The following is a 19,256-nucleotide window of genomic DNA, read 5'->3' on the forward strand; positions in this document are numbered from 1 at the left end:
CCTGAGTTCTCTTTTTCCAAAGACATCAACATCTAATTCATCTGGTGTAAATACTCCTTCAATATCGTGTGCCCCAAGTGAAACAGAAACTTTAGTGGCCGAGGGAACATTGTCTTCTTATCTGGTCAAAAGGAATGTGCTTGATGCTGAAATTCTCTGGAGTCTGAAGTGCGTCACTAGTAATTATTCAAGTAACTCCTGTGAAGGGATTAGTAAATTGTTCTCCAAAATGTTTGCTGATAGCTGTATAGCGAGACAATTTTTTTGTAGTGCCACAAAGTGAGCCTATTTGGGCTCCTTTGGATTGGCACTATACTTCAAAGAGATTCTTATAAATGAGCTGAAGAATGTTGATTGCTACACTGTACTCTTTGATGAGACGTTAAATCAGTCTCTACAATCTAAAATGGACATTATGGTAAGGAATTGATAATAAAATTTGCACTAAGTATCTTACCTCCCAATTTATGGGTCATGGAACTGCAGAAAATATTTCTGTCCTCTTTTTACAAATGCATGGATGATGGTTAAAAGCTCTCTAAATTACTTCAATTATCCATGGATGGACCCTATGTCAATTGGAAATTCTATTAGAAGCTTCAGTGTGAATTTAGAGAGAAATATTCCCACCAGGTCATATTCATTGGCAGTTGTGGATTACACATAACGAATAATGCTTTTAAACATGGTGAAAATGGGATATGTTCCTTCTAATTTTTATTTTCAGAAAGAATTGTTGCTGCATAACATTTAGAGAAGGTTGTGTAAATTATGGATGAATAATTTCAGAAACGATGTTTAATAGAGGAGAGGAGGGGGTTATGGAATAGTCATGGAATATGGAATACCTAAGATTTAGCTCTGTCTTTCATGCAGCCTTCACATGGAAATACACAGGATTAAAGGATTTCACCATTAACACCTCATTACCATTTGTTATAGATTGTGCTGAAAATGATTTTGTGAATTAATATCTAAAACCAGTAGGGTTGTTTTTAAAAAAATATAAATTTTAGTCCATAATACATATACTCTCTTCTCTCTATATAGGAAAAGCATTTAGGTATTATATTTGAAATTAATTATTGCCACAACAAGCATTGTTGCTTCTAGTAAAATAGAAGAGAATAATTTTTAAAATTGGTCTTAGATTAAGGCAGTGGCGTAGCAAGGGGGGGCATCATGCCCCGGGCGCTACTCACAAAGGGGCGCCAAATGGTCCGCAAAACAAAAAATTTCTGGATAATTTTTTTTTTATTATAATTGATTTCTGGAAAATATATTTTAAATTAGTGCCAGTGTAATATAATAAATGTTAATTCATAAATATTATTCATAATATTTAATTCATATTATATTAAATTCATATTAAATATATTTCAATATTTAATTCACGTCCTTGTCATCGCGCTCTGCTTAGAATAAAAATGAAATGTTATTAAATGTTGTATATAAGTTTAATGTCAGCATAAATTATATTGTTTATTTCACTATGTTATTACCTTTCAAGTTCAAAGCATTCTTGGTAAGTAATAAATCAAATAAGATTACTTACTACATCTATTCGACGATTCTATTATTAAGTGAATAGAGTATGAAAAAATTTGTTAACAGGAAAATTTGTTGTTCTCATATTTGTCACCACAAATGAATTCATTCATCTTCTGGCGTCCCGCAGAGGACTGATCGTTAAGACACGGTTCCCAGCAGATCACCGATGTCAAGCATCACTGGCTGCGGTCAGTGTGCGGGTGGGTGATCCACTTGGGTCAGTCTGCGCAGGGACCGAGGGTGTGCGGTATTGGTCCTCGTTAAACTGTGCTACCGTAAAGTGCTCGACTTCGCGTGCAGGTCGTTGGGCTACCGAAGCGGGGTGCCATCCCCTCCGCAGAGGATCAAAATTGTGATGGCATGTCTTCGGATCATCCTCAGGGATGTTTCCCAGACCGTCGCCAATAGCCCATTGTGCAGCTCTAGTGCGACGTAAATGAACTACAACAACAACATCATCTTCTGGCATCTACAGTTCGAAATCAACTAATAAACGATATCAAACGAAATAAATATTATGGACTTTTGTTTGATTCAACTCCTGATATCTCTCATCGAGAACAAATGTCCCAAGTCGCTAGGCCGATGCTGATTTTATCAATAAGAAATTTTCCATCAAAGAATCTTTTTGAGTTTTATTGAAATACATGCTAAAGATGCAGCCTCGATCGAAAATACAATTTTCGAGAAATTAAATTACGATGAAATTTCATTAACAAACTGCAGGTCACAATGTTGCGATAATGCTGCCGTGATGGCAGGTCACACATCTGAAACGCGATGGAGCGCCACCGGAGCGGTTATCGTTATCATCTATGGGCTATAGAATATAAAAGAACTAATAGAAAAATTAGCAGAGCACACTACCACTACAAGTGACAACAGAAGTGAAGCTACAATTCTGTTGTAAAATATACTAACCTTTAGTTTTGTAACTTTAGTTCATTTCTGGTACGAAATCATAAGAAGGATTGATCGTGTGCAGCTCAGATTACAAGATCCTAGAATGAATTTTAGAGAAGTGTTCCATGATCTTGAATCATTAGCGACTGAAATTTGAGACGAGCTCTGTAAGGAGGCAATAGAAAAAGCAGTCTCTTTGTGAAAAATGGGATATGGATACAACAATACGTGCCTGGAGAATTGGCTATGATGGTCATTCAGCAGAAAGTGAAATTTCCCCGCGTTATGGAAGGAAAGCACTTTTGATCGTCTCCATCAAGAAATGTGTAAACGATTAAGTGACTTTAATTTCAAATTTGGATTTCTACAAGACGTTGAAAATTTATTAAACAAGGATAATGTTGATAACGACATTGAAAAAAAATTGTAAAAATCCGGGTGAATTTTATAATACAGATTTCAATGTAATAGAACTTTTTATCAAAATATATGACAGCAAAATGTTACTCCGCAGTTGAAAAGAAATTAAACCTAAAACTCCATTAGAATTTCTTACTTTTATAATCAATCTCGAAAGATGTTTTTCCAAATCTGAGAGCGGCATTTCAAATACTCCTGACTATCTCAGTACCAATTGCTAGCTGCGAACGTTCATTCAGCAAATTAAAATTAATTTTGACAGATAGCCTAAGTGACCTAGCATTTCTTCATCAAAAACACGGAAAATTTAGACATAGTAATTAGTTTTATTAATGTATTATAATCATATGATTATTAAATATATGTATCTCCTTAGAGATAATAAATATTTAATTTTTTATTGTTTTAAACTGCGTGTTTCTAAAATATTTCTTTATAAATATGTAAAATAACTAATAGATATCTTTTGAACTAATTCTAGATGATCATATACATTTCAAAATCTAGTCTTGTTCTCTCAACTACATTTTTTGTCTCAAATTTAAAGCCTAGCTTGAGTCTATAACTTTATTTATTTTACTTTGTTTATTTATTTATTTGTGAGTATATTTACATATAATATTACAGGGTTTTCGAATGGGAGGGGGGGGGGCGCTAAAAGGGTATTGTACCCCGGGCGCGAGTTAAGCTCGCTACGCCACTGGATTAAGGTCCTTGAAAATTTTGTTGAGGTCCTTGAAAAGTCCTGGAAAGTCCTTGAATTTCAATCTCATTATAGAGTGGGAACCCTGATATATGTTTTCTTGATTTTTGTGATTTGTATTGAATTTGTTACATGAATGTTTTCTTTTTGCAGTGGAACCTACACATAACCCTTTGAAAATTGATGTGTTTGTGCAGTCGCTATTAAATTATGCTGATAAATCATTTTCTCATGCTTTTGCTGCAATAGCAAAGTAAGTTACTTCCTGAAATATTTTATTTAATAACTAATGGAACTTAATAGGTTTTTTTTTAGTCATTAATCTCAATATGTTATTGTTATAATACAATATGATTCTTAAAAAGTTATAAGTGCTTTAAATATCAGGTTGAAAATAAAATATTGATAATAAATACTTTTTATTTGTCATGAAATTATTGACTTTTGAATTATCATAGGATTTGCCATAATGTGTAGTTTTCTTGTGTGAATTGTTTGTAGCAATTAATGTTCAAATTGGTGGTTTATATAAAATATTTTTGTTTGTTTGTATTTGAGTAAATTTTAGTATGTTTTATGTAGATATCATGCAGTTTTTAAAGTCTTATCCACATCAGAGGAAGCCCAAATTTGTATTCTGCGAAGCATGTTTGAACTCTGGCATGGTCATCAACAGGTTTGTTTATTTTATTCTTTATTGCATCGTTTCCTTTTCAATTTCACTAATTATTGATGACTGAAGCACACAAAAGTTTGGATCTTCTAAAGTAATCGCTTCAGCAGTAATGGAATAAATTAAAGGTAGGAGACTTGTGACACGTTTCTGAAGTGTTCAAGCCTCTGCAAAATGCAGTCACTTTGGAACCAATTAAATTTATTTATTAGTAAAGGTTTCCTCCTAATATTATTTATTATATTTTGTTAATTTATTTATTTTTAATGAAGGTAGATTAAAATTATTTGTCTAGGATATTTTTTAGCTACACCTTGTATATAAAAATGTTTCATTATATGCTTCTAAAGATAATTTTTATTATTTTTTGTTTTGTTTCAGATGATGGTAGGGTTAGTTACACAATTTTTGAAAGGTAAAATAGTTGAATGTTCTTCGGTAGCTAATTGGCTCTTTTCCAAAGAGATGTCTTCAGAATTTCCCAAGCAAGTATTCTTTATTAATATTATGAGGCATTTGACTTATTGCTTGTTTAAGTAAATTTCCAATATATGTGTTTGTATTGATATATATTTATATGTATATGTATATATATTTATATGTATATATATGTGTGTATATATATGTGTGTATATATATGTGTGTACACACATACATATACATACTGTGGAACCCTGGTGTTTTACGTTGTTAGTTTTGTATGTATGTTATTTGATGCATAAAAGCTTATACATAACAAAATATATTTATTTGTTTTATCAGTAGTTTAATAACTTATTATACCCAGCACAGGGAATTGTTGCGATTGCAAATGAATGTAACAGTCCTTAAGAATGCAAAAAATTAATAGTAGAAACTTCCATAAGATTCATCTATTTATTGCACTCAATTACTGCTCAAATAATAGTGTAGTACAACATAACACAGGACTTACTATCACAGACAGGTCAATGATCTAACTCAGGTCAGAACAATCATACAAACTAATACTCCAATGAGGTATTATTCTATTTACATAGGCTTGATGACGAATCCTTGGAACTTTTGAAATGTTTCTAGACGATTCTTGTGTAATTGTATATATATATATTTTCTATCAATTTGAAATTCGAAGTTTCCAGAATTATTAATTTGTTGCTAAAATTATAGCCAAGTCGGTGAAAATGATGCAAAACCAAATTTTTCATAGGAAAAACATTAGGTGCTATTTTCTCTCTAACATACATTAGAATTCTGTGACTTTAATACAAATTTCTTAATTAAACTGCTTATTTAGGGTCTATCTGAGATATTTAGCCTCCTAGCAAAATAAACTTTGTTAAAATTTTTAAATTTGTAAAATTTTACAAATTCGTAAATATTTGTACAGTTTCATAAGTATCTTTTTGTTATGAGGCTAAATACCTCAGACAGACCCTAAATAAGCAGTTTAAATAGGAAATTTGATAGAAAGTCGCAGAATTCTGACATAATTTAGAGAGAAAATAATACTTAATGTTTTTCTTATTGTTTTGCTTTACTACACTGTTATTTGAGCTGTAATTGAGTACTATAAATAGCTGTACTTTCTGAAAGTCATTGAAATTCTTTTTAATTATTAGTTTTACTAGTTTATTCTTATATTTAATTTTTCCTATTGATAGTTTTTAACGCATTGTTTAGTATTAGCTTGTAATAAAATTTAAAACAGACTGTAAGAAAATTAGTATCTTAGTGAAACTATTTTTAATAAGCACAAAAGATATTCTTTTTACAATTTATGACTGACAGGAAAAGTAAATTTATAATAAAATATTTGTGTTAGTTTAAAATTTTACTGTTAACTTTAGTATTAATCAAATTTTTAATCAAATTACTTTTGAAAATTTTTTCAAAATAAAATTTTTTTTTTGTTTAATTTTATTTCGTACTTATAAGTTTTCATTTCTTATTTTTCTTATTCTTAATTTTAAGGGCACTTTTAACACTAATATCTAAAATATTAGTAGCTATAGTGATGCAAACTACTCAATTTTTTTTGAAATTAGCCCAAAATTACTAAACATATTACAGTCGTATTTCCAAACATCCCAAATATGTTTTAAATTGCTACAAAATAAACTTTTTTTAAAAATTGTGCTAAATCTTTTTTTATCAGGTATTTTTTATAAATTTGTAAGATTTGTTCAAAATAATAATAAAATTTTTTTTTTTGATTGTAAGAATTTAAAATAAAAGAACGCAAAAGTACAGATACTGATTATTCCAAGTAGTTTAAAATCATTGTTTTTCATACTTCTCAAGTTTAGTGCTGTTTCTTCAAACAATCAAATTTCTAAAGTGCAAAACTGCTGTTCTATATTGTTCCTAACATCCAATCACACACTGTAATTAATTAACACCATTATGGATCTTTCATATTATCTCAAGTTCCGAAAAATTTATTTTATTTTAGCTGGTCTTTGTTATTGGTTTAAACCAGCGGTTCTTAACCTATGGGTCGCGACCCAAAATTGGGTCGCGAAGCATATTTCTTGGGTCGCGCTGAGTCGAACCAAAAAAGTTAGTAATACACCAAATAATAAGTAATACCAACACCTCCTAGAAGAAGTCATTGTGGCTTACTCAGCCTAATTTTGACTTTTTTTTGGGTCGCGACATGAACATATTTCTCAAATTTGGGTCGCGGCTTAAAAAGGTTAAGAACCACTGGTTTAAACCATCAAAAACAAACAAACTCAAAGTGATTTTTTTCTGGCTCAAATCCAACAACCTTTTTCTTGTGTGAAGTTTGATAATAATACATTTTAAATGTTTTTTGTTAGGGATTATTCATAAAGTATCTGAATTTTGATGTGGATGTACAAATATGGAACAAAAGTTGTGCTCATTTCAAAGCATGATTGTGTCTAGCTGTAAATATTTTGATTGATCAAGTTGAAATTTCTATCCTCGGCTAGTTTAAAATTTTTTTTGTTGAAGTGGTTGTTTTTTCGAGTTGAATATTCGTGACAGGAAGTAAAAATCTGGAACTCTAACAAAGTATTATAGGGAAATAGAGGATGAGTTTAAAGCTATTTTCATATTTTTTTTTAAAGACAATTCCTTAGAAAATGTGTGATAAAGTTATATGTTTTTTTTATTTTTTATAAACCTTTATCTATCCTTTGCTATAATTTTTAGTTATAAATAGAATCCATGACAAGTATTCATTTTTTCCTTTTTGAATGTTTTGATCGGAGTATCATAAGCATGAAAAGTTGAATAAAAATTCTGATTGCGTTAAAAATAGCTACACTGAAATGCATCTGCATTTTAATCACTTTTTTGTATTATCTTATTACAAAAGTGGTTTCTATATATGTATATGTCTTGTGAGGAATTTTTATATTTCAACTTTGTCTATGCGTACATTTTATTTTAAGCTCTATTTATTTTTTCATTTTATATATTGTTTAATTGCTTATAAATATGGATGTATTTATATTAACTTGTTTTGGAGCTTAACTTTTAAAGTTTTTTTCTTCTTTTTTTTTCTTCTTTATTTATTTTATTTTGAATGCAGTTTTAAAATTTTTTTCATAAGTGTTATTTTTTCTATGAATTTTATTTTATAGATTTTGTTTTCCCTTTTTTAAAATAGAAAATATCAACTTATTTATTAATGAAATAATATAAAATTTTACATTATTTATTAATGAAATTATTTACTTATAAAATAATTTATTAAGTAATAAGAAATGTGCTAAATGTATTAGGTGTTGGGTTAAATATTCTGCAAATTGTCTTGTTTAGTTTCAATGACCTCACATTACCTGATTGATTTTTCTATTTCTTTTTTGATTCAATATCTATTTATAACCCCTATGTAGTTTAGCCTATTTTGGTCCCTGTACCTTTAAACTTTTACACCATACTTAAATATCATTATGCCATAAATTTACTTTTGTTTTCTTTTGTAACTTCACAATTTCCAATTTTAGTTTAAAAAGGATTCTCTGAGTAATTTAAGTAGTAAATCTAAATTATTTTTAAATAATTTTTTTACTGAATTTCTTTTAAAATAAATTTTTTTTTTTGAATCTAGTATATTTGTAATTAGGCATTATAAATTTTGCTTTTTAAAAATTACATATTTATTATTAGTTTTAGCATTTGGTTTTCAAATATTTTCCATGCTATACTGTGTATTTGCGAAAATAAATGTGTAAATAAAACTGATTTTTTATTTTATTTGTAGAGCTTATATATGGGAGATACTTCATTTAACAATACGTAAAATGATTCGTTATGTGACTAATCAAGAAAAACAAGTAAATGATGCTAAAAAGAAACTTCAAAAGGTAATTAGTCATTTAAAAGAGTTGATCTCTATAACTGTTTGCATCTAGGTTAATTCTTTTGTGTATAAATTATTATTTTGTTAATATGTTTTATTATCACCCCTCAATGGCAAATTTTTAATTTTGAATGTATGTGTTTGTTTAGTCATTGATGTGGAATAAGTTGGAGAATTGCTAAAAAAATACTTGAAATTTTATTTAATTGTATAAAAATCCAAATAACTCCCAAACTTTAGTGACACTATTCAAAATATCCTTTTATCTCTACAAATAATAATTTTCTAAATCTAAAGATATATGAGATTAAAAAAAAGTTTTGTTACAGTTGTGTTAAACGTGTTTGTCAATTACAAATAAATTGTTAAATAAATAGACAATGTAAACCTTTTCTTGATTTCACATGTGATTGATGTCTAAATCTGTCACTAATCAATATTTCAATATACATTATCAATATTTTACCACTTTGATAGCATATCTCAAATCATTAATTATAATTAAAATTTAAAGTTGGTGATTTTTCTTCTTTTATTAAAAGGAAGTTTATGTTCATTGTGTGATAATGACAAAAGAAATAAGGGTTTTTAAAAACATATGAATTTTTTTCCATTAAAAAAACTTTTAAGTGCAAGTCTTTTGTTTTATTTTGGAAGGTGCAAAAATGTTTTGCTTTTGTAGTGTTTAATGCATGTTTTGATGTTCTAATACACATTAAATTCTGAAGGGTACTTTTTAGGACGTTGGTTGTATCCAGTGTAACTGATTGTATTGTTTTACCGAACAAGTTAAACAAAAAAATAAAAAATTAACTGACTACTGATGTAATATATTGTTATTTATCTAATTCCTAAAAAAATTTTGGTAAAATATAATGTATTCTATTATAATTTTTATCTGGTAGCTCCAATTTCTCTATTATTTCTTTCTGCTGGCCAAATGTTAGTTTGACACATATATCTATTTCAATCTAAAGTAGCTTTTGGAATAATATTTTGTTAGTTTAGGTGAGTCAGGTTAGTTTTGGTGAGTTTTATTGAAATTTTTACCTGTATATTTTGTTTATTTTTTGTTTATAAATTGTATTACTTTTTATGCACTGGTTCTGATTACATATCTTATATATTTTCTCTTTTTTTTTAAAAATGGAGCTTTGAGACACGAGTAACACTTTTATTTTGTTAAACAATTCTTCACTGAAACACACCCACATTAAAATGTAAAGGGTGTCTTCTGATAAAGTCCTGTATTTTATTTTGTTCGATTTCAACTTACTTTTCTATTTCAATTTAAATATCATTCTCTAATCTTTCTATAAATGTGTTATTTATCTACTCTATCTGTAAAACGTTTTGTTTTTTCTTTTTTAATTTTGGTTACGCATCAAATAGGAAGATGATGCTATGGAAGAAGACGATGAAGAAGATTCCAATCATGTACGACCATCAGAAGAAATGATTGAAGAAATGGAAGAAAAATTAGATGCTGCCCAGAGTGATTTAAAAAATTTATTCTTAATTATTTTCCAGGTAAGGATATATTTTGGTTAGCTCTCCAATTGGCAGTTTAGTTAAAAAAAATTTTCTTTCTTAACTCTTTTTTGTTGTTGTTTTTCTTAGTCATCTTTAAGGGTGTCACACAGACTCATTCAACATCCTAATTCCCCCATGTTAACCTAGGAATTTGGTTTTTGTGTCAATTAATAAATTAAGTGGTCTTTATTGCAATAAAGTCAAAATCAATTTGGCAAAAAAATTTTTTACATAATATTTTAAAGTCAAATATGTTGAAGATTTTAGAGCTGCCCTTGTCAACTAAAAAGGAACTGAAATGACAATTTTTTAAGAATAGGTGACTAAATTGGACTAATTTCATTAATATATTTATATAAAAAAAACCCTTGCTATTTTGAAATCAATTGCAATTTTTTTTTAAAAATCAATTTACTTAAATTATTAATTTGCTATTTTATTTCCCTCTTCACAGTAAAGGTAAGGGTTGGTTCTTTTTTGCCATATCCATTATCTATATTTAATCCTCTTGTACAAGTTTTTTCCCCCCACTCTGTTTGACCAGTGCAATTACAGCCTCTGATGGGGCATGAAAACATTCCGCTGCCATGGTCTATTGCAGGAAAAAACAATCTTCGGACCTGTTGTTATTGACAGTTGCATATTAATGTAAAATTTACAGAGTTTAATTTAACTTCATAAGAAAACATAGTTGAATTCACGTCTGATTTTTTTCGTTTGTGTAAACAGGATGTTTAGTTTATTCGAGTGTTCTTAGACCGTTTTTTTCAATGATTTCATAGCATCTTTTTAGAACTGTTTTAGAAATAATAAATTGTGCATTTAGTAATAAAACTTGTATATTTTTTTAAACTAAAAAAATATACAAGTATTTAAAACTTGTTTAATGTAAAATTTAGTCATCAAATAAAATATATTAAATACCTTTTACAGTTTTACCTAATTTTTTATTTTTTTCATTTCATTTTATGTAATTTAGACTATCATTTATTCACATATAGTTGTCATATTTAATTTAGGAGACCTGCAATATCTGATCTATACTAAAATTGAATCTAAGCAAGATTCCTATTTTATTACTTTTATTAATTCTTAGATAGTTTTTTTTGTTTCTTGTTAAATAAACCAGTGTAGTTTGTAATTTTTGGTAAAATTTTAATTCAATGTTTAATTATTATTTTTCCATTGAAAAATTAAATAGAGTTTATAAAATACCAGTATAGTATATGTGTATTTTAAAAACATTAAATTTAATGTTTTTTTTTATGTATTTACAATTATTATGCTCGGAAAAATGTTTATGTAGCACAGTACATATGGCATAAATTTTTTTCTTATGTATTTTCTCTTTATTTAATTATTTTGAGAATTTCTTAAATCATCGGTGTAACATGATATGCATCTTCTGCAGTTTGAGTTTAAAGTTTCTGTTTTTTGTGTATTTAAAATTAACATATTATATATATTAAGTGTAAATGTTTTAAAAAAATACTCTATTTGAATAATTTTATATCATTAAGGTATAAATATTTCAAGAATTTGTTAGAGAGAAACTATTTCATATCTGAAGCAACTAAAGCCACTATTTTATTGACAGCCCTGAGTTTAGCACTATTTATTTTTATTAAAATTTCTTGTAACAGATTTTCATTATTCTTGGAAAAGTTTAATTAATATTTTTTTTAATGTATACATATCAATTATTCATTTTTGTTTAAAAAGTATTTGAACCATACATGTTTTGAACATGTTTTGGTTATTGGTTTTATTTTATTGGTAAGCATAATATCCAAAGATTTAATTCACACCTTTAATTAGTACTTTTAAAGTTTGGTATTTTAATGCTATTATTATTAAAGTTTATATGTTTTATTAAAGTATTTTGAAATGAGTTTGAAAGACAATTATAAAAATTTTTTAGCTACTCAATTTTGTCCTACTTTTCTTTTATTGGAATGCAAGGTGATATATTGAAAGTAGGGTGAAGGCATTGAGGGTTGCGTTTGACAGTAGAATGTATGCTCCTAATTTTATCAGATTAATTAATATGTTTCTTAATAACTGTTTATGGTCTCTAAGATATCACCAAAATGTGCTGTCCCAATTTAATAGTTTTTAAATCAGGTTAAAACTATCCCATTTCCTGAAGTGAATATAATAAATCATACAGTTCAACTATGGAAATGTATATTAAAAGTGTAATTTGTTGTATTATTTACTTTTTTTAGAGGTTCATCATGCTTTTGACAGAACATATAGCTCGTTGTGAAGCAGAAGGTGTGGATTTCAACAATTATTGGTTTAAAGCCATATTAGGTCGACTACAGGAAGTATTTTTTCAGGTAATTTCATTTTATTGTTTTTACACTACACATGTGGATTCAAATTTGACCCTTAACACAATTTATAAAATTTAGAGAGAAGTTTCTGCAATATAAGGATGTAATGCCTCTTGCTACTTTGTGTTGGAATTTTTCTCTGTTAAAAGTGAAAAGTGATTGATCTTTAAATCTACTTTTAACGTTAAATGTTGAATTTTCCTGAAGAAAATTTGGGGATTTTTTTCATTTCTTATAAAATTTATTTTATATTTAATATGAGATTAGAAGATTTGAAATTGCTGACATAGAACAAACGGAATAAGTGAGAACAAATTAGATGTAGAATTTAGTTTCAAACTTTTATGAAACATCTAAGATGATATTCGACATTGAGTTTGTCAAGTTCTAAGCTAGTTTTCTATTTTTTATTTTTTTATTTTTTTTTTGGAACTTAAAAAGATAAACATTTTTAACTATGCTGTTTCCATATTACCCCATTCTAAAAGAACAAAAAATATACTATTTTTAATATTGCTTGCAGAGAATTTATTGTACAGTACAAAAATACCTTGTAGAATAATGATAAAATTCTAGCGATTTGTAGGGGGGTGGGACATGCCGCTTCAATCATAAAATTCTTTCAAAAGTTGGAGTGGATTTAAGTATTGTCAGCTTTGATTGAAAAATTCCATCGATTTTAATTTTGTATAGGACAAAAAAAGAAAAAAAAACAGCCAGTTTTATAAGTAGAAAGTTCAGAGTTTGCTAATCAAAATTGTATAATAGAAAAAATTATTTTCGGAAATTTAATTACTTTTTTAAATTTCTACTTCACTAATGTGCTGTCTCATCAAGCCCTAGAAAATGAAGTGAATAATAATTTATTGTTCATTCAAAATTTGCCGTTTATTATAAATTTTTTTCTTTTATGAGTAATTGGAAATTTTTCTTTAAAAAAGTAACCTATGTAAGTAAAAGAATAATCTAAAAGTCAAAATGTGTATAAATGTAAGATTTTTTTTAATGTTATTTTATTATATTATTTTTAAATATAAATCATGCATTTTTTCACCCAGAATTTTGCTTTATTTTTGTCGCATTAACTTTTTATGTACAAAATTTTTAAAACTTTTGTGTTTTTTGTTATTTTTACGTCTATTATTTTTAAACCCTTTCTGGTGCAGTGTTACCAGCTAGGAAACACTTTTACCAAAATTATTGATAGCCACTAAAAACATAAGACTATTTGCATTTAAAATCCAACATAGAGTTCCAGCTGTTTAATGGGAATTCATAATCAACCTTGAGAATAAAACAGGCATTCTTTATTGTAGATAATCATAACTGTAACTCAAAATATGGTCAGCTGTATTTTTTGGATATTTATTGTTGATGGTAATTGCTGCCTTATAATAAATAAATAATTTATTGTAAGGCATTGCTATTCAGGATACATCATTCGTTATTCAAATCCCAGTAATGGCTGGTCGATATGAATTCCACACCCGTTTTGTGCCGACCACAATGCTGGCATTAAAATATGCTCAATGATAGACGGATCATGTGTTAGAGTTACCTTGCCGTCAGTCTAACCATGGGAGGTTTTTGTGGTTTTTCACTCCATGTAACTCAAATGTGGGTTAGTTCTATTAAAGTCCTCAACAAAGCCAAATTGCTTGATCCAGGAGTTCTCTTGTCTTCTGGATTGGGTTCAAAATTACAAGGCTGCGTAGTTGAACAGGAGTAGTCGTAAACCTAAAATTATATTGGCGGTTCAACGGCGGTTATAAAATAAAAACAAAATATCATTCACTATGAATTTATATATTGCCTTACTATGCACTGATATTCTAAGTATCGGTGACTTGATAAATTAGAGAAAGTGACTTTTTAAATTTCAATTTATCCTTATTTATCTTTCATGATTGTTGAGTAATTCTCTATTTTCTCTTTCAGCATCATGAACAAGTATTCAAGTATGTAGATACCTTAGAGACTCTTCTATTTACGAGTGATATAGACCATCACATTCTGTCCATATTTCAACAATTTTGTGCCCTCAAAGCATAAGAATACTTTCAACTGCATTTTTTTTATACACATTATATCATCTCATAAAAAAATATATTTTATTGAAAGCGTTATTTCCGCTGTCCTTTTCTTTTGTTTTACAAACACAATTCACTAGTTAATAAAAATTAGTTCATAACATTGTTTTGGTGACAAAATGTTACAAGATTTATTTTAAGGAAACGAAAAATTAGTTTTCCCCTTTAAATTTAAGGAAAATTTCTTCTTGTGACGAAACATATCTACTGAATTTTATAATTATTATCCTTATATTTTTTCAGAATTTTCATTAAAAGTAAAGAAAAAAATTATGTATACACATTGGGAGACACACTATAATATTTAAATAAGGAAAAAAAAAATGTTTTCAAAATATTAATGAATCATTATTAATGCCTTTTTGATGAAGATGAGATTAAAGCTTCAAAATCATGTTAATTGTTGATGAAAATGAAAGGAGTTTCTAATAATCCAATATTGAAACTGATTTTGATGATTTTTATTTTGTCTTCATTGTGCTTGGTCTCATTAATATAATATTTATTACTGAGTTATTTAATTTTATTTCGTAAGTTATTTAATTTTAACAGCATTTTCTTTTTACTTGAGTAGAAGTTTATTTAATCACAGGATGAAATATATTGAATTTGTTGGTATGCGATTTAAAATATTTATTCAAGAAATCATAACTTAAAAGCTAAATGATACACGAAGTCTACTTTAAAAGCTATCAATTTAGCACATTTTCTTTATTGAAATTGTTCATTGTATAATTTTTTTTCTCCAATTTTTATTTAATATTGGTAGTTTATTTATTTAATTAATTTATTAGGGTTAACTAATTAATTACTCTTTGTTACTCATTAAAAGGCCGTATGAAGGCCCTTATAAATACACTTTATCTACTTATCTTATATAAAATACATATCAAATACACTTTATCTACTTATCATATATCTTTGTGTCTCTTCCTAGCCACAAAAGTTTCTTACTGTTCCAGTTGTATGGTTCTCTCAGAGAGAGCAAAGATGAGTTTTTTCAGCTTTTTGGTGGAATTTTTTTTTTCAATTTAATTATAATACCCCCCCCCCCCCCCGCTTTTTCTAAAAAAAATTTCTTTTTTTTCGAACTTCTGAAAAAAATTTTTAGAACGCATTTTCTTATCTCTGTAATCGCGATTCAAAATTTAATTCACTACATTTGAAAATCATATTGCGATTGAATATTCACGCGATCTAAAACTACATTTCACGATTCGTATTTACCCGATTTAAAATTTCACATCTCTGGTCGTTTTCACGCAATTAAAAATTTCACATCTCTAGACGTATTCCTGCGATTTATAATTACACATCTCCATTGGTATTCAACTGATTTAAAAATATCCCATTGGAATTCGTGTTCACTTGATTTAAAAATTTCACATCAAGATCAGAATTCATTCAAAATTAAAAAAAAAAGAAAAATGAAATCCAAATTTTTTATTAAGCATTGTTTGTATCTTTTCTTTTTCCTTCAGTTAATGCAATTCATTTTCTCATGGTTTCTAAAATTCCTGTATTACGATATGCAAAATTTGAATCACGCATACGAGTAATTTTTGATGCATTCGATTTTCATCGTTTCCATTGTAATTCCATGCGGTGTTTCGATCGTTTTATCGGCTATTATTGCTACGAATTTTCTCAATATGTAATTTTTAAGCCCCTATATATATAATTATTTTTTTTTTTACATTATTACTACCGGCAAAAATCAATTTGTGCATTTATTAGTCACTTTTTGACACGACACTGATTTTTTTTTCAGTTATTGATGATTTTCACGTGATTTCGTAAAATCTCGATAGTATTATAATACGGGAAATTCAAATCGTGCACACAAATATTCACTATTGGACGCGATAATTTTATCGTTTTTTCCAATAAATTTTTTAGCAGTTATCACTGATTTAATTTTCTCGTCTTTTTCAAAATCTTGATATTTTTAATACGATATTATTTATTACAACATTTGTATCTCTTAAATATTTTAAGCTCTTCTTGACGCGTCCGATTCGTGAGATTTCGTGGTAATTACACGTGATTTTATTATAATTTTTTTTCCCAGTTATTGCAATGGATTTTAAGGTTTCTTTAAAAAAAAATTTCTTGACAACTTACAAAATGCGTAAAAGGAAGAATATGCAATTTTTAATGAGATGAATGGAATTGCGATTTCATTTTTAAAAGTTCCTTATATTGAGGCTCGAAGTGAGATGTACTTATTTTAAGGAAGGAGGATAAATGTTTGTCAGTTAGTCTACTTCTGAAATGATTTTTTCTAACGTTCATAATTGAAAACGCTTGTTCACATATGTAAGATGAAGCAAACATAGCACTGATTTTCTGGGCATGAGATATTAAATTTGGGAAACTAGCTTTTGGTAATGATTTGTAAAACTCACACTTAGAAACAACTGCTTCAGATGATTGTTAGATTGCAACTCAATTAATTCAAGCTGCAGATCCGACCTCACTGTTTCACAATTTACGTTGAAAGGCATGGTAAAAATATCTAATTCTGTTTGAATAGCACTGAAATCTTGAAATCTGTGTGAAAACTCAAAATGGAGTTTTTTCAAGCAATCTTCATAACTCTTAAGCTTTTCCTTACTTACTGAGGGTATTAAATTTAACCTCGAGAAATGAGACAGGTCGTTCTTGGCGAACTACCCAGCAAACAAATTGAGCTTCAGTTTAAAAGCTTTTAGGTGGGTCCAGATATCATCAATGAATTGATTTTTCCCTTGCATCTTAACATTCAAGTTGTTCATATGACAAAGAAGATCCGTGAAAAATGCAAAGTCTGAAAGCCATTCTGTATCTTCCAATATTTCGCACTCTGCTAAACATTGTTTCTCATGGAAGAACGACATGATGTCGTCTTTCAGCTGCCAAACTGGCTCGAAAACACATCCTGCACTAAGCCACCTTACTTTCGTGTAATACAATACATCAGAGTATTCAGATTGCACAGACTGAAGAAAATCTCGGAATTGCCTGTGAGTAAGCCCACGAGATCGAATAGTATTAACAAGCTTTACTACTGCATCAAGCACGGGCTTCATATTCAATGCAGATTTACACAGAGCATCTTGATGTATAACACAATGTAGAAAAATAACTTTATTCCCGGGATAGTTCTGATTAAAGAGTCCAAGGAATCCAGATTTTTTTCCTGTCATATTTGGTGCACCATCATTCGTAATATTATATAATTTTGTTATGGGCACTTTCAAAGTTAAAAGCCCTTCCTGAAACTCACGAAAAATATCACATCCCGTTGTATTTCCCTTTAAAGAACGCATGTACGCCAGTTCCTCGGTAATTTCTAAGTTCTCATTAATACCTCTTATAAATAAAACTAACTGAGCAGTATCATTTATATCAGTACTTTCATCCATAGCTATTGAACAAAATTTAAATCGTGCAAATTTTGTGCTAATTGTGAAGCCAAATTTTTATCGATCGTATCTTCGATTCTAGATGTCACTTTTTTTTCGCCATAAGCTTACAGCCTCAAAATTATTTTTCTTGTCTGGACATAAAACATCACAAACTTGGAGCATACATTGTTTAACAAACTCCCCATTACTGAGAGATTTATTATTTTTAGCTATATTGTATGCTACAATGTAACTTGCATGCGTAGCTGCTTCTTGAAAAATATTTATATTCTTGAACAAATTTTGACGGCCAGATAATTTTTAGGAAGACTTTCTGCATTTTGTCTTCTTTCACATTCAGACATTGCATATTGCATCGTAGTTGGCATTCTTATGCTTGACTGTAAAATGTCGGTTAATGTTGCATTCTTTAAAAACTGCTACAGCTTCATTGCAGATAAGACATGCTGATTTATCTTCAACAACTGTAAAAAAATATTTCCAAGTCCATTCATCATTGAACGCACGGCATTCTGAATCAACTTTGTGTTTTTTAGTCGCCATTTTTGGGTTAAACATTTTTACAAATAACTAAACAAGCACTAGCTGTTTTATGCATATAATAATTTCACCATTATTTACAATAACGTTATATGTGTGCAATCTTTCCATACGTAATAAATAATTCACGCCGGCAGAAAAATGAAAAATTCGCTCGTTAGAGCTTAAAATGCGCTGTCTGCCACATGTGAAGCACAATTCGCGTACATTAGATTCCGTATTGTCTACTCCTCGAGAAAGACAAACGCTTGTTGGCGCCATTCTACAGCTATTCTAGGAAGAACTTCTGCTTTCAGCATGTTACCAATTGAAAAGCTGTCTGAAGATATTTCCATCAACTTATGTTTTGTAGAACGAAAATAGAGAAAGTAAAAAGGTCATCAGAATTTATTAAAAAAGAAAAAAAAAAGCTAGCTTTAAACAAAGTAGGAAAATATGTATAATGCATATTGTTTATATTTGCGACGGATCGGCAAGTTAAAATTCTATCCGCAGGCCGGATAAAACCTTCCGGAGGGCCACAATTGGCCCGCGGGCCGTAGTTTGCCCATCCCTGTGTTAGACCATCGTTAATCAGTCCGAATTCTTACATCGGGATGATGGTTGTTCATGATCATTCCAACATTTGATTTTTAAGGTACTATGATGGAAATTCGTGATGGTCTATAATGGTGCAACAATGCATTTCCATGATGGTTTAATAACAATTCTTGTAGGTTCAGCAGAAATATATCATGTAAACAATTACGTTTTTATTTTATATTGAACCATAAATC

The 19,256-nt window shown here is 28.7% G+C and overlaps 2 protein-coding genes across 2 annotated transcripts in view; one reads left to right on the top strand and one right to left on the bottom strand.

Annotated features, from left to right (window-relative positions):
• Positions 1-14,566, top strand: part of Cbp80 (Nuclear cap-binding protein subunit 1) — a 36,023-nt gene extending 21,457 nt beyond the window's left edge. The window contains exons 18-24 of the mRNA XM_087159003.1: positions 3,731-3,830; positions 4,160-4,253; positions 4,632-4,735; positions 8,470-8,572; positions 9,961-10,098; positions 12,330-12,443; positions 14,379-14,566. Of these exons, the coding sequence (XP_087015129.1) occupies positions 3,731-3,830; positions 4,160-4,253; positions 4,632-4,735; positions 8,470-8,572; positions 9,961-10,098; positions 12,330-12,443; positions 14,379-14,492 (767 nt within the window). The 3' untranslated portion in view covers positions 14,493-14,566. The remainder of the gene's footprint in view (positions 1-3,730; positions 3,831-4,159; positions 4,254-4,631; positions 4,736-8,469; positions 8,573-9,960; positions 10,099-12,329; positions 12,444-14,378) is intronic.
• A 2,636-nt stretch (positions 14,567-17,202) lies between these two features.
• LOC107436267 (general transcription factor II-I repeat domain-containing protein 2A-like) lies at positions 17,203-17,937 on the bottom strand. Its single transcript, XM_016047909.1, has one exon. It carries the CDS (start codon positions 17,935-17,937, stop codon positions 17,203-17,205), a length of 735 nt encoding a protein of 244 aa, XP_015903395.1.
• Positions 17,938-19,256: the final 1,319 nt, after the last annotated feature.

Source organism: Parasteatoda tepidariorum, chromosome 3, assembly GCF_982258835.1.
Source record: "Parasteatoda tepidariorum strain Cologne lab strain chromosome 3, Ptep-v5.0, whole genome shotgun sequence".
NCBI classification, from domain to species: Eukaryota; Metazoa; Arthropoda; class Arachnida; order Araneae; family Theridiidae; genus Parasteatoda; species Parasteatoda tepidariorum.